Source organism: Hemicordylus capensis, chromosome 1 (assembly GCF_027244095.1).
Source record: "Hemicordylus capensis ecotype Gifberg chromosome 1, rHemCap1.1.pri, whole genome shotgun sequence".
NCBI classification, from domain to species: domain Eukaryota; kingdom Metazoa; phylum Chordata; class Lepidosauria; order Squamata; family Cordylidae; genus Hemicordylus; species Hemicordylus capensis.
Window position 1 is genome coordinate 189,179,218 of NC_069657.1, and position 15,392 is coordinate 189,194,609.

General features: G+C 41.1%; 1 protein-coding gene across 6 annotated transcripts in view; it reads left to right on the forward strand.

Moving 5' to 3' along the window:
- The window catches only part of SLC4A10 (solute carrier family 4 member 10), a 287,150-nt gene that overhangs the window by 191,429 nt on the left and 80,329 nt on the right, over positions 1-15,392 (forward strand). For 3 of the 6 annotated variants that reach the window (XM_053261350.1, XM_053261339.1, XM_053261358.1), the window contains exons 6-12: positions 111-299; positions 4,924-5,015; positions 6,740-6,838; positions 12,738-12,895; positions 13,824-13,911; positions 14,243-14,389; positions 15,213-15,313. In XM_053261350.1, coding sequence (XP_053117325.1) covers positions 111-299; positions 4,924-5,015; positions 6,740-6,838; positions 12,738-12,895; positions 13,824-13,911; positions 14,243-14,389; positions 15,213-15,313 — 874 coding nt within the window. The remainder of the gene's footprint in view (positions 1-110; positions 300-4,923; positions 5,016-6,739; positions 6,839-12,737; positions 12,896-13,823; positions 13,912-14,242; positions 14,390-15,212; positions 15,314-15,392) is intronic. The other 3 variants (XM_053261346.1, XM_053261367.1, XM_053261373.1) reach the window with 3 other exon arrangements.

Below are 15,392 nucleotides of genomic sequence, written 5' to 3' on the forward strand. Positions count from 1 at the left end.
GAGCACACATCTTTGGTTATCTGTCTGTAAGGCTGACTAGTAGTCATTTTTGTTGCTGTTTTGCTATCCCCCCTGCTTATGGAATTTGATCATTACGTTGTCTCTTTCAGACATGATTCTGGATCAGCAAGTAAGCTCAGGACAACTCAGTGAAGACTTTCGTCACAGAGTGCATGAAGCTTTACTCAGACAGCACCATCATCAGAATCAGAAGAAGCTAAGCAACAGGATCCCCATAGTCAGGTCCTTTGCTGACATCGGCAAGAAACAATCTGAACCTCATTCCATGGATAAAAATGGTAAAGTGTCACATTACTTTTGTAATTTTTTCTGGCAACTTGCATAACATATTGGTTAAACGTTACACATGCCCTGTCTTCCATGTCTCTAAACAAAATGTCTAAATTCACAAGTGACTGGCATCTAAAACTTAAATTTTTGCATGACAATATCCTCCTGTGCAACCGGCATAACAATACTGCTGCAAAGCCAGCATCACATCGAATCAGTTTCCCCTTGTCTCAGTAAGATCAGCTGGGAGAAACAGGCTGTGGTCCCTTCGCTTTGGGAAATTAGGGCCAAATTGCACATGGTGTTAAGTCTGGCACTGGTGCTGATGAGCTTATCTTTCATCTTAGAAACAACAGCTGTGGGGGTGGTATCTGGATTGGGTCCATGGTCCCCTGCTATAGCCCTAATCTGGATCAATCCTCCCCCATGGTTGCTATTTGACAAGATAAAGAGCTCTCATTGGTGTCAATGAAACCTTTTTCTCTTGTCAAAGAGCAGCTGTGGAAGATCCTTCTCCAGATGGAGGTCTTGGTGTGTGCAGAGAGTTAGGGTTCCCTCCTCCTACCAAACTCCCAATCCAGGCTGTCCCTATCTTGAAACAGCTGCTATTTTTGAAAGAAAAGTGAGGCCTGTTATCTCTTACGACAGGCTTGATGTCATGTCTCACATGGCCCTTAGAGCAATGAGGTGTAGGGGCCAAACCTTTATGGCAGTCACCGTGGAATTATGAAGAGGGGCTTCTCATTAAACTTGTCCACTCAGTGAAAAGTGTCACAGGCATCCAGGGCCATATGCAGGGACTTCCTGTTTTGTTAAGTATTGAGGTGTGCTGTACTTTCATTTGCAGCTCCATTTTTACTCATTTCCCTGGCGATTTGGGGTATGTGTTATAGTTGTATGCATTTCTTTTTATTAATGGCTTGCCAGCTAATACTGTGGTGTCTTCCTTGATGTACGTACACCATTTTGCATTTGAGATAAAGCAGGGGAGACATTTTCTAAAGGAAGCAAAATAAATGTGTTGCAATGTCATATGGCTGGAACGGCTGTTATGCCTAAGCAATTAAGAGAGCAAGTCTTTGGGTTTGGGATGGAAAAGGGTGGCACTTCAAATCAAGGCAAGCCTGGTTGTCCTTCTTCAAGAGGCTTGATAAAAACTTTTTTAAAGTGAATATGACTACCCTTGACCTATAAGGCTAAGTCCTCAAGCCAAACTGAAATCAGTGGGCAGTACTCCAGGTAAGTTGTTTGAGGACTGCAGCTTAAATATCCTTAAGCTGTGGTCCACATGCTTCTTAAAATGTGTGACATTGTACCTTAGAAACCATCCCTTTCGTGGCAACGGTGTGTCTGAGAAAGCCAAAGCAGCTGCATTCCTATACTCTGTTGTGCTGACATACAACCAACCTAGTTAACATCATAAAGTGTGTGAGTTGGCTTTAATGCAATTGCAAATTGTAAAGCAAGTCAACGGATGATTAATCTATTATTTGAAATCCTTGCTGAGTGAAAGCAAATATTTCCAGTTTCGCAATAAACGTGTTTGTGTAGTTCCCAGGGGATTTTTTATTTTTAGAATTCACTGGGAAACTAACAGGAAAGAGGAGATGTTGGTAGTGTTTTGGGGAGCAGGGGCAATCTTCCTAGGGCAAGAAGACATAAGCTTAGGTTTAGGAGTGTGTTTTCATGAGTCTCCTTTGAACACTTGCCAAGCAACGCAAAACTATTAGCACTGCCTCTTAGGCAGCATCAGAAATTCGCAGCAAGTGTGGCAGTCTTTTGTGATGAATCTTCTTTCAAGTGAAAATATTCTACAACTACTATTGCTGTTGATATACCACTTTCAACAAAAAAGTTCTCAAAATGTTTTCTTTACATAGAAAAAGAATAAGATGGTTCCCTGTCCCAAATTCTTATTGCAAAGGGAAATATTCTACTACTACGATACCAATACAAAACTAGGCAGAAACAGCAGCCACTAGAGGGATGCTGTGCTAGGGCTGAATAGGGCCAGTTGCTCCTACCCTGCTGCTTGATATAGAGTATCCCCACCTTGAAAGCAGACATTTTGCTCAGTTAGCAAGGGTGACTTTTAGACTTCAGCTGGCACTTTTCTGAAATTAACAATGGTGATCTTAATGTTCCGTCATTGTACCATGCTTAGTTAGTATTCTGTTACTAATTAATTGCCTGACTTGGGCCTCATTCACACTGCAGTGGTAAACTTTGTCTGGTCTATACTTCTTCAGTCTCCATATTTAAAAATCCCTTCACAAAGAAAACTAGATGTCAGGGAGATTAACTAAATGGTTTAGCCTAGCCTTTCCCCTGACACGCTAGGTTTCTACATGCAAGGAATCATGTGAGCCTAAGTGTGAAGTGGTGCATAGTGCAGACAGAAGTTTACTACCTTAGAGAACTAGTTCATTACTAGTTTTATCCCACCTTAGGAAGTAATACATAAAGACGCTTCTTGAACAGTTTTTGTTCTCAAAGGATTCTGAAACCATTTAAATGTTACTCTTCAAGGCCATGAAACACCCCCCATAGCAATGACACAGCAATGAACCTTAGCAATGAACCTTCCATGCCACCAGTAAGCAGAATATAACAGAGGTTTAGGGGATGACCCTGCATGGCCTCAAGCCCATCATGTTTTTAAAATAGTCTATACATCTTGAGGATACAGACTCTTTATCTTGATCACCATTTATTTGATTTACTTATATTTTCCCTTTGAAATGGGCAGGGACATTTAGCTTTCTTTCTAGGAGTCCCTTGGGATTCACATTATTGATTTTAGATCAGTCACCATGAATGGGAAATTTGCAGCCTAATCTGCAAAGTATCAAGGCAGAACATATCCCATGGACATAAATAAATAGGATTTATTGAACTGGGCTTAAAACTTACTAGAGTTCATTCCTACCATCTGTTTTCAAAAACAGTGCTCTGTCCTGGAATATCCGAAGTGATGATATGCCTTTGAGCAAGTGCAGACTACTGCCTAGTTACCAGAGCGTTTCCCCATATATTTAGGGTTATGTGCCAAGGATCTCTCTGGGCACAGCAACTTTTACTTGAGCTCCACCAGCTCTCTTCTTTGAATTTGAGCTTTGAGTTTGATGCTCACACAGACACATGCTACCTAGAGAAATCTGTATTCTTTTTCTCTTACAATTCTGGTCTTGCATTCCTAGCACATTTAAGGCCATTCTGTGTTTGCAGCTTCTAATCAAGTAGGGGCATCTTCTTTCTCGGTGGCTGGTGCAGTTAATCCTACTTACTGATTTCTGTTTAACATTCATTTTTGTTTCAATGGTACTCCTTTTGCTCATAAATTGCTATTAATTCACAATCTTGAAACAGGGGCCATGTAACTCTTAATCATGTTCACCCTCACAGCCCACCTTTCCTTCTTTTCTACGTTCTTGTGCCCCTCAGTAACTGTATGTAACCTAAAGTCTGCTGTTGTGTCAGTCATCTTCATATTTCTTTATTTTGCTCTGTCTTTGTTGTATCTGTCTCTAACAGGCTCATCTCATCTCTGTACCTCCCTCATCTCCTAACCTTTGGGTTCTGTAAGCTCCTTGAAGGTCCAGAGGTAGTGTAAAAACCTATCTTGCATGAGCTTTAGGCCAATTCAAATGTTCATTCGTGTATTCATATCAGTTTCTTCCAGCATGATGGTTTTCATTGTTAACCTAGTCAGTCCTTCGGGGTCTCTACCAAAGTCTGCCCAAGTGTTATTAATGATATTTCAATACAGCTGGGCTCTCAGTACTTACAGCACAAACACAGAAATAAATGCTTAACACATTTCTCTCCTGAATGTAAAAATCATAATTGTATTTGGCTGATTTCTTTCCATTTCTGTTATAAAATATACATCTGAAAGGAAGAAATCAAATTTGGGGTTAAATAAAAGGTTAAGGCTCAGTCAGACCCTAGATCCATCCAGCCCTGCACTCTGGGCATATCTACACCGCAAACATATATCAGTTGTATGTTAGTTTAACTGTCTTGGTTTCCCACAAAGATTCATGGGAATTCTGTTTTGATGAGTGCCCTTATGCATTCCTGCCTCCCCTCACATAACTACATTTCCCAGGATTCCCTGAGGAAAAGGAATTCCTGTTGAACAATGTAAATCTGTAATGTTGACATGCTCTCTTATAGTGGCCAGTCAGCTGCCTCAAGGAAAGCATATTCTAATTGCAATAGCACTTGGCCAACTTTCAATTGCTTCATGATGGTGATTCAAACACAAATTGAGTTGTGAACCATGGTGACACAATCGAGCAACTGCTTTACCAAACCTGTGTGTTGTTGTATATTAAACCCTACACAGATGCACTCGACATACATTCTTAGCACCCCAATTGGTTATTTGAATTGGCGCTATTTTCAAAATATTTGAGTAGGCAAAATATATGTGTATTTGTCCCTCTAAGCAATGAATAAATCATGTGCCTTGGGGGGAAACAGTATGGAAATGCTTTTAAGGCCATGTTTCATGTGCATAGAATACGAAGCATACATGATACCCTTAAACTTAAACACCTTACCCACTGAATGTTTTTACAGTTATACACATAATTGTTAGTATTCTGTAATAACAATTTTTTCCAGCAGGTCAGATTGTGTCCCCACAGTCTGCACCAGCCACAATTGAAACAAAAAATGATGTGAGCAGAGAAAACAGCACTGTTGACTTCAGCAAGGTAAGACTTTGCTACCTGTAACGGTGAATCTTTGGATGCCATGAATGTAGTTCGTGCAATAAAGCATGTTTCATATCAGTGTTATGAGTTGTTACTGGTTGTTGTGTCATACACATATATTTTATTTACAATTAAGTGGGGAGAGTTTCTAAAAAAAATTAGTAAACTATTTCCAAATAAGAGCTGTCAGGAAATTTTGCTTGGGACACTTCATTGCATATCATTGTGAAGACATGGTAAAACATAAGACGTTGCAGAGATGTTTGATGTCTTAGTGGGAAGAACTGAAGGCCCACATGACAAATCATTGGCATGCAAGTGCTCCCATTTTTGAAAATGGAACATGGGAAAGCTGAATGCACATATCTAGGTCAAAGTAAGACATGGGCATCTTTCCACAAGAGTCCAGATGTATTCAGTCTTATGTAGATGTGGCCACTAGATCAGAGGTTCTCAGCATTGGGTTCCCAGATGTTATTGGACTTCAATTCCCATAAGCCCAAACCAAAAGCACCTGGGGCTGGGGATTATGGGAGTTGAATTCTAATAACATCTGGGAACCCAATGTTGAGTATCCCTGTACTAGATTAATAAGGGGGAAAGTAGCTGTCTTAAGTTGCCAAGAGTATAACATGCTGCTAGTCTCACTTCTCATCACTGGAATCCCAGAAAGACTTTGGACAATGGACCCACCACTATCCCTAGCACACTGGACTTTCACTTTGTGGTCACTGAATGCAGTCTCCAAAAGTGATTTCTTTTGTTTCCTTCCTGGGACCCATACCTATCCTAAACCTGGTTAGGAGTAGTCAGCCAACCAAAGAAGTCCAGCACCATGGGATTTCCCCCCTCCCCAATTGTTTAGTGAGCCAAATGCTCAGGCAGTTCCCAGTAAGCCATTATAATATGATCTGTTATTTTGATGTTGAGTATGCATGCTACCCCAAAATCAGTTTCCCTTCCACATCATAGGTACACCGCAGCTCCCATGTTGCATTTTCAGAACTAGGAAAAGCTTGTGGAGGCAGTCCATGTTGTTAAATCATAAGAGGAGAAGGAATCTTTAAATGACATCATGTAAATGTATTATAGTCCTACTGTGTAGCACTTACTCTGATGGATTCCCATTGCCTTTGATGTGGCACCTGAGGAGTAAATGGATTGTGTGTGACTTTTTGACAGAACTGTGCATAGGCCTACAATCTGTTTTCTTTATCACGCTTGTCTGCATACTAATTGACTGGAAAAATAACGCTGAGTTTTAACCATATACTAAATCCTAGCTTTTGTGCCATGCCACAACATTTCATTGCAAAGTGTGTTTAACAGCATGGCTGACAAAATTATGCAGTGGAAAGGGAGGAGGCCTCTGCCATTTTCTGTATCGAGACTGTCTGCAACATCTTTGGAGTGCAAATCATGCAAGAAGTGCTGCATTGATAAAGCATGTTTCCATTGAATGTAGATAATGAGAGCAGCTACAGCCAGGACAGTTGACCTCAGCTGAACCTAGCTGGGGCACATGAGGACTGAGCAAAATATCTTGAACCTAGAGGCTGTCCTAAGGGAATTGATGCAAGCAATGCTTTGAATCTGTTGTTGAATGTGACATCCAGTCAGTGTGGCTGAGCCAGAACTAGTTGTGTGCTTGCTCCATCTGGTGCCAGACAGAATACGAGAAGCAGCATTTTGTACCAGCTGAAGTCTGTTAATTGTGCGTGCAGGGACTAGGAGACCAACAAAAAGGGCATAACAGTAGTCTATTTGGGATGAAACAAAGACATGAAAAAGGACATCTGCATCAGGAAGAGAGAGAGAGAGAGGTGAGGACATACTCTGGCTATCTTTCTACAGTGATTTCAAGCAGAGGCTGTTTCTAAATGTTAGTACCAGTTTAAAACATGCTGTCAGTTCATCAGGCAAAAGCTTAGACACTTAGAGGAACATCTACAGAATGGACACCTTCTCAGAAAGGCCTTGTTTTTACTCTGAAGGCTGAGGATGAGTTTGAAATTCCCAGGTAAAATAAAATTAAAACACAGGAAATGTAGCATGTAAAAATATCCAGATAAATGGCCGCAAAATCACACAAGGTTTAAAATTTCCACCAAATAACTTGGCATTGCTAAAAGGAATTCTGCAATGCTGGATTAATTAAAAACAAATTTTAAAAAGAAGCCCCCACAACCACCCTGGAAGAGATGTGGGCTTTAGGGAGTTCTGAACATGCATGTTGCCAGTGAAACAGACTTGCAGAAGGGCTGTTGCCTTGCCTTCTCCAGAACGAGACAGGAACTCTGTCAAAGTGACATGTCTTAGTGTGGATGTGCATCTTAACTGGAAATGCACACTACAAAATAGAGGAAGAAGAAGTAGCCATTTCTTTAACATTCCAGTTTCACCAACATAAATTATATAATCAGTTAAAAAAACTCCCAAACATCTGTTTATCCTCCCCTGCAAATAAAACAAAGACTGAATAGTAATTTTATAAGACAGTAGAGCCAGTGTGGAATTGTGGTTAGAGTGTGTGACCTGGACTGGGGACTGGTTCAGATCCCTGTTCAGCCATGAAACTCCCTGGATGATTCTGAGCCAGTCACTTATCTCTCAAGCTAACTTACTTCACAGTGTTGTTGTGAAGATAAACATAACCATGTACACTATACTGGGCTCTTGGAAGAAGAGAGAGATAAAAACATTTAAAAAACACAATATCATCTGGTGGCGGAGAAAAAGTGTTACCTGTTAGAAGTTCTTCCTTAGCAGAATTTTATAATTCTCCATTCCAGGTACTTTATCTTGCATTGGGGTTATCCATTCCACAACTGGATAACCTAGGTGTTAGAGATGGCAATCAGATCTCTAGGGAAAAGCTTGTCCTTGATATGTATTCCTGCTGGACAGCAATAGGAAGCTCTTCGCCTGGAGGTCAGAGTCATCAACATTAACTCATGAAGCTGTTTGAAAACTCTCTCCCAGGACATACAAGCATGCCAATGCCCTCTCAGCTAGACTTTGGGAGGAAGATCAACCTGGGGCCTGTTCAGATGATGCATTATTGTCCCATGTGATTAGAAAGGGGAAGTGCTGAGAGTGCACCCATTGTGACATCTTCTGCGGACATCCCAATGCCCTCTCAGCATTTCTCTCTCTCTCATGTGGGGGGGGGGGTCTGTTTATCTGACTGGTCCCTTGATACATGCTTCAAATACTTGTTTAAAGTGGTATTTGGAACATGTGTAGAGGATCATTTGGATGAACAGCCTCCCACCACGCGATAAAGGGATATTCCAGGTTGATGTCAGGATATCTGCAGAGGATGTTATGATGGATGCACTGCTAATGCATCCACTTTGTAGTTGTGTGGGCTGCTAAAGCATCATCCAAACTGGCCCATGCTAATTTAGGAATGGGTTATGCAGAGTTTGTTTCATTTATTGGCCAATTATTTCTAGATCTGGTCAAGGGGGCATTGCAGATTCACTTTTCTCCCCCCCCCATTTTGTTCCATATCAAAAACAGTCAGTAGGCATGGCAAAAGACATTAGAAAATTATTAGAACAAGAAATCATGGGTGCATGTGGCCTGTGAAAAGTTTGCATCCTCATAGCTCTTCACAGGTCTCATGCACCCATGATTTCTTTTTCCTCTGACCCTCTAGCTCCTCCTGCTTTCCCCCTGAATATTTATATACTGTTTTTCAACAAAGGTTCTCAAAGTGGTTTGCATAGAAAATATGTACTATTATTTAATATATAAATAAATATAATGGGTCCCCCAGGAGCTCACAATCAAAAAGAAACCTAGGGTAGACACCAGCAACAACCACTGGAAAAATGTTGTGCTGGGATTGGATAGGGAAAGTTGCTTCCCACCCACGCACCCACCCCGCTAAATATAAGATAATCACCACTCTAAAAGGTGCCTCTTTCCTTGGTTAGCGGGGGTAAACTGCTAACTAAGCAAAGAGTGACCCACACCTCCGGCAGCTGCACTTGTAGGAGCAGCAGAGGCCTGTTGTCCACACAGACACAATTGTGCCATATGAACTCTTTTTTTTTTAAAGGGGTGCCTACTTTTACAAGCAGTGGTGGATTAATGGAGAAGCAGAGTAGGCATTTGCCTACGGCGGCAACATTTAAGGAGCAACAAATTTTGCCCTTCCTCAAATTTTGCTTCCCCTCTCTGTGGGCAGTGTTGGCTGCAGCAAGGGTGGAGTGGGTGAGGAGAATGTCCCCCACTTCTACCTTATTACAAAAAGAGGCAAACCATTTTTGTTGAAGGTAAAAGGGTGGCAAAAGCCTTTTAGCCTATGGGCGGCAAAAAGCTTAATCTGCCCCTGTTTACAGGGTGTGTTTGTCTTAACTTCCTGCACTTTACTCAAATGAAGACTCTGGCTGGCTATTATTTGGATTAGTTGCAGGCGGGATGGGGGGCAGAAGGCAGCAGGATTTACACAGGCAACCCCTCCACAAAAATACACTGACATAGGTGCCTTTCTACCACAGTAGAGGAGGCCTCGAATTCACTGTCTTTCAATCAAAAGTCACTCCAAATCCTATCCAGACATGTGCATATGCTTTACTCCATCTGTGATGTATCCCTTCCTAAGAAGCACTGTTACGTTTCAAGCGATCAGTGATAATTCTCTGGTACTGGATCAATATGTAAACTTAAATTATTTTTCCATAAGGAAGATGTACATAAGATGGCAAAACAGTGAAGAGAGGCTTTGCTGGGCTTAATTTTTGGAGATGTTTTAAATGTTGAGATATATTTAATGACACAGACAACTCCCATTATGCTTAAGTTCTGTCTATGTGCCAGAGCCATTTGCAAGAAAACAACTTTGTAAACACTATCAAAGACTCTGCACACTGGTGCTGACAGATGGCTGTAAGATAGACATTAAAATGGTCACTAACAGTTTATATTGGATTTGGTCACTGTTTTTGTGTTTAGATTGATACTATGAAAGCAAATGGGGGAAAGTACTGCAATTTGAAATTCTCAGAATATGAAACTGTGATAATCAGTTTGAACATGTTATGTGAATCACTGTGTTTCCTCTTCATAACATTTAGGAAGATATTATGGGGGGGAATGCAAATAAAATATGTTTATGAACACCAGACAATTAACTGTTGCCACTGTGAAAGGAATAGCAAATTTATTTATATCTATCTATCTATCTATCTATCTATCTATCTATCTATCTATCTATCTCGGACCAAAACAAAACCGGCAGAATGCATTGCCCCTATTTAGGAAGCATTTATTATATTGGAATATAATACATTTTTAAAAAGGGAAATTCAGTAGAGTCGTTTTACAGAATAAAAGTTCGCTACAAAATTATCTTTGCAGATAGTGTAGTTAACAGTTCGGCCAAAAGATTATGGACATTGCCAATGACCATAAACATGTTAAATGTACAATATCCTTATCAGAATTTTACCTTTCCTTTATTTCTGCCTGCATAGACATTCCTAACCATGCATGAATCTTCCCTGCGTTCGTTTTTGTCAGGGAAGTCAGGCTTTTTCAGTTGACTTTTTGCAGCCTCCAAGGGCCTAGAAGTGGAATATGGATAGTTAATTGCTCTACAGCGTGGATGGCTGCTCTTTTCTTTGCTCCTCCTCAGAATGCTAATGCAGCCGCTCTCAATCCCTGCATAGTTACGGGGTCACTTTCCTAGCGACCGTTCTGGGATGAGAGGTGCTCCTAAGCTCTAACTTCCGAATGGTGCCGCATGGTCCCTTTCGAGAGCCAGACCATGCCCCCGTGTCTGACATCTGATGCCGGGGCGTGGCCCCACATCTGATGTCAGACACGGGGTGGGGGGGTCGAGTGGGGCGGCGGCTGGGCATGGTCTGCTCGCAGTCTGGCTCCGCCACTGGGCACCTCTGTTGATAGTTTACCTATTTAGGTTGCATAGGTGGAAAAATCCTCTTTCAGTCTTGATTCTAATCATGCTTTGTAGCAAAAATGCCATGTCTGCCACTTGTAGCGTTCCCTCTTTGAAAGACCTATGACCCATGCAGTCAGGTATATGTGAGGTGAGAACAGCCCAGCTCTGCCCGTTGAGAACTCTGAAGGGGCCCTGACTGGTGGACATACAGAGGGAGCTGGTGAGGACACGATCAAACCTGCCGCGAAGGAGAAGCTGGTGTCTGGCTTTCTTTGTCTCTTTCTGTAGCAACCTCAAAAATCTCACCTCTGTTACTCTTTCAAAAGCAAGGTTCTGCCCTATTTTGGTAGTATTTTCTGTAGAGCAGTTAACAGTTTTTTTAAAATTTGGTTGTGATTTTGTGTTTAGATGGTCAGCTCATGTATTATTCTCCTTCATCTCAACAGTACTTATAACCAATGGCCACCACTAACACAGAGCTAAGCACACTTATGCCCATTAATTCAATGAATTTAAGTTCTCCTTTTTTGGTTTGGATTGTGGCTAGTGCAGTGGTTTCCAAACTGGGAGCCTCCAGATCTACATCTGAACTACATCTCCCATCATTCCCAGCCACAATAAATTATAGCTGGGGCTGTTGGGAGTTGTAGTTCAGCAACATCTGGAGACTCCCAGACTGGGAACTGCTGGGCTAGTGGCTGACATCCAGACTGAGTTATTCAGTATTACTACTCAGGAGTTACTCAAAGAATGACTTAATTTCAGTAATTGTAATTATGTTGAGTAATGTCAGCCAGTGTATTTAGGTCTAGATATTTCCCTAGTAAAACCTACTGTATATCGTGTTGGACAAGATACATTAGGATGCATTACAGAGTGCTAAAAGGCTACTAACCACTTTTCTGCTGTGCAGTTAAGCATATGCTAGTTCATAGGTCCATCCACTGATTTTGTCAGCTGGTTTACCAATTACTCAATTAATTATCCATTATATACATTTACACCTGGAGGGGGAACCTGATTAATTATAACAGCTTCCTCAAAGAGCTAATAATATTTAAAAGTCCAACTTACCTTTTGTTTATGCTTTAGCAACACCCTGTCCTCCTATCTTTGTCATAAAATTTGTAGGGAAGAATTTATCTGTTTATCTTGGATTTGTGGGTTTACCTGGAGATTTCAAAGGCAAGTAGAGCTAATTGTGTTAAGTTTTTCCCTCAATAAGCCACTAAGTATCCTTCTGATATGGCCCCAATACAAAGAAAGATAGTTGCAACTAAGTCCCATCAACATTAATAGGATGTAAATTAACTCATGCATAACTAGTCACATTGATGTTAGTAAGGTTAAGTATGGTTAGCTTTCTGTGGGCCCATGGCTTTTAAGCACACGCCCTTGCTTAGACTGGCAGGGTCAGAAAATAGATCTAGATTGTTCAAGATACAAGTAGGGCTGAAAAGCCTTTTGTAAGGCTCCAGTATGGCTGGGGTACACAAAAAGAGCTTTGTTGCTCCGTATTCCATGGAATAATATTTTCTGGAGCACAAGAAGGAGTCTATTTTGAAGGGCTAATGGCTTGCTTGATTAACTGATGCACCTTTTAAATTTTCAATTAAAGCTTTAATAAATCACAGCAATTAATTTTTTAGAGCTTACACCCATACTACTAAAAACATGTGCCATGTTTGATGAGATTGTAACAATGATATGGAATGCAAAAAGTCTTCACAGGTCTTAGTTGCTCTTGTTGTTTCACTTTGTTCTCTTTCCTTTGCATGATTTTCTTTCCTTGTTTTGAAATTGCCCAGGTTGACCTGCATTTCATGAAGAAGATTCCTCCTGGAGCTGAAGCTTCAAACATATTGGTTGGTGAGCTTGAGTTCCTGGACCGTGCTGTGGTTGCTTTTGTGCGATTGGCTCCTGCGGTGCTGCTCTCAGGATTAGCGGAAGTTCCGATTCCCACAAGGTAATTCATAGCTGGGACTAAAAAAGGAAACTAGGTCACAACCCTGGTTGAAATGGGTGGGTGGGGGTGGGGGACCCATCAAGAAACAACGGAATGGGGGAAAGTGTGTGCTTTATGAATGCAACGTGGAAGCTATAAATCATTAGATGTGTCACCTGTTGCCACTTGGTGTCCCATTTTTAGACACCAACATCACATGGATTTGACGAAGTTGTTCACACTACTACAGATGACCAGAATAAAAGTTCTGCACAGAGCTTTCATGCTACACAAAAATTATGCTCTCTGTGTGATTTAAAACTGACTTCGCTGTGTACACAAGCCTTGAAGAACAGATTGTCACTTATTGAATTGCTCCTCTTCTGATCTTCTGCATGCAGTAAAATCAGGAGATGGTCTTAGTCTCACACATTCCCTCTCCCCTGTGTCAAAGTTTACATCCATTCCAGGAAATCACATGGTTATCTGTGTATGGGTTCATACTTTGAGAAAGTAGTTTTAGTATCTATGATTAACAGGACTCTGGCATTCAAATAATCTCCTGAGCAAGACATTACTATCTACATGTGGCAGGGGAACTAATGAAGATGCATGAGCCCAAGGCCTACTCCCAGTTTCACTGCAACTAAAGGGATATCATATGTATGTATACGCGTGTACATGCAAACAATCTCAATGACCTTAGCAGTAGGAAAAGCTTTCCTGGTTTTCTGTATAAAGCACACTTAGATTAATGTCTTATTTGACCTGTACCTTTGCATTTTGGAGAAATTGATTTTCTTAACTTCTGAAATGCTTCATGAGATTCTGTAATGCAGAACTGGTTAAACATGTCAACTTCAACTCTTCTAACTTGCTTTTAATTGAAATGCCTATGTTATATAAAACTAATGTGTTCTGAATATTTTTGTTTTCCATTTATTTATAGATTTTTATTTATTCTTCTGGGACCACTAGGAAAAGGCCAACAGTACCATGAGATTGGCAGGTCAATTGGAACTTTAATGACCGATGAGGTATTTCTCTGTTAACAGCATTTCCTTAACACTTATTTATAAATCTCATTGTGCTGGGGGTTACTTTACCTCCAGTACACCTAAAATATTTTGTTTAAATTTGAAGTCAAAGGTAGCACATTCAGTTTAAGAAAGAGAGTTCAGCATTCTGAAGCAGGTGTATGTAGTGGGATACACTGGAAACTGTCAGGGAAATAAATTGCATGCATTGCTGAGAAGCAACTGTGGATGTTTATGGGATTTTCTGTTTCTTCCTCATAAGCAAAACCTTTAAGGTATTTGCTTGTCTCTCTGGTATTCTTTTCTCTCAAGGTATTTCTTGCTCTCACAGGTATTTCATGATGTTGCCTATAAAGCTAAAGATCGTAGTGACTTGGTTGCTGGGATTGATGAGTTTCTTGATCAGGTGACAGTTCTTCCTCCTGGAGAGTGGGACCCAACCATTCGTATAGAGCCTCCCAAAAATGTTCCCTCTCAGGTAAATATAAATAAATATATACTTTTCACAATATTCAGTATCCTGTTTTGAAATGTGGGGGGGGGGGACTAAAACAGTAGAATACCTAGTTTCTTTAAATCAAGAAGAATAGGCCATCTGAACGCAGCAGCAGCAGCACTCACACAGCACCAGCACTTTGTTAGTCAGGATGTCAACCAGCATTTTCTTGCCCTGGCTGCTTCTCACCGGTGAAAAAACATTGAGCATGATGATGCCATGTCATGTGGTGTGGCGGGACTATGAATTCATGGCCAAATGCTATTTGGACCTCAGTAGGCAAGTCAACAAGACTAGCCAATAACTATAGGCCCAGCCTCTAGTTCCTGTTCTTATTTTGATTTCATGATTCTCTTGGAATACCCGAAAGCTCTTCCTGATCAGAGCAGGTGCTGTGGGTGAGAACCCATTGATGCAATGGAGGAAGACTGCTGACTGGAACCGTCCCCCCACTCCCACCCCGCTCTTCTGCCAGTATTTCTAGTAAAGCTGCCAGGTGTCTAAAATCGATCATGCTTTCCCTGTGGCAAGGCCAGTGCTAACGCCTAGAGGGCTATTATTAATTGATAAGCAAGTTCCAACTTTTGCTGTTTTCAAGCTGCCTCTGGCAGGTTGTGGCTGGCATAGTCAGATGCTAATGGTCCTTACAAATTAGACTCTATTGCATGATTTCTTTCACTTGTGGAGGAAACTGCAGAGGCTACTGGAAGCATTAAAACTGTCTCACTGACCTTAAGTAGTTTCTTTTCCAGCCCATGATTTGGAGTGGGGAGGGGGAGAAAAATAACATTTTTCTTCCATGTAGGAGAAACGCAAGATTCCAAGTGTGCCAAATGGAACTGCAGCTCATGGAGACCCAGAGCCACTTGGAGGGCACTCAGGACCAGAATTACAGCGTACCGGCAGGTAAGTAATAACTTTAGTTATAAACATGGGGTTGTATCCTGTGTTCCCTATAATAGGGATTCCCAGATGTTGTTGACTA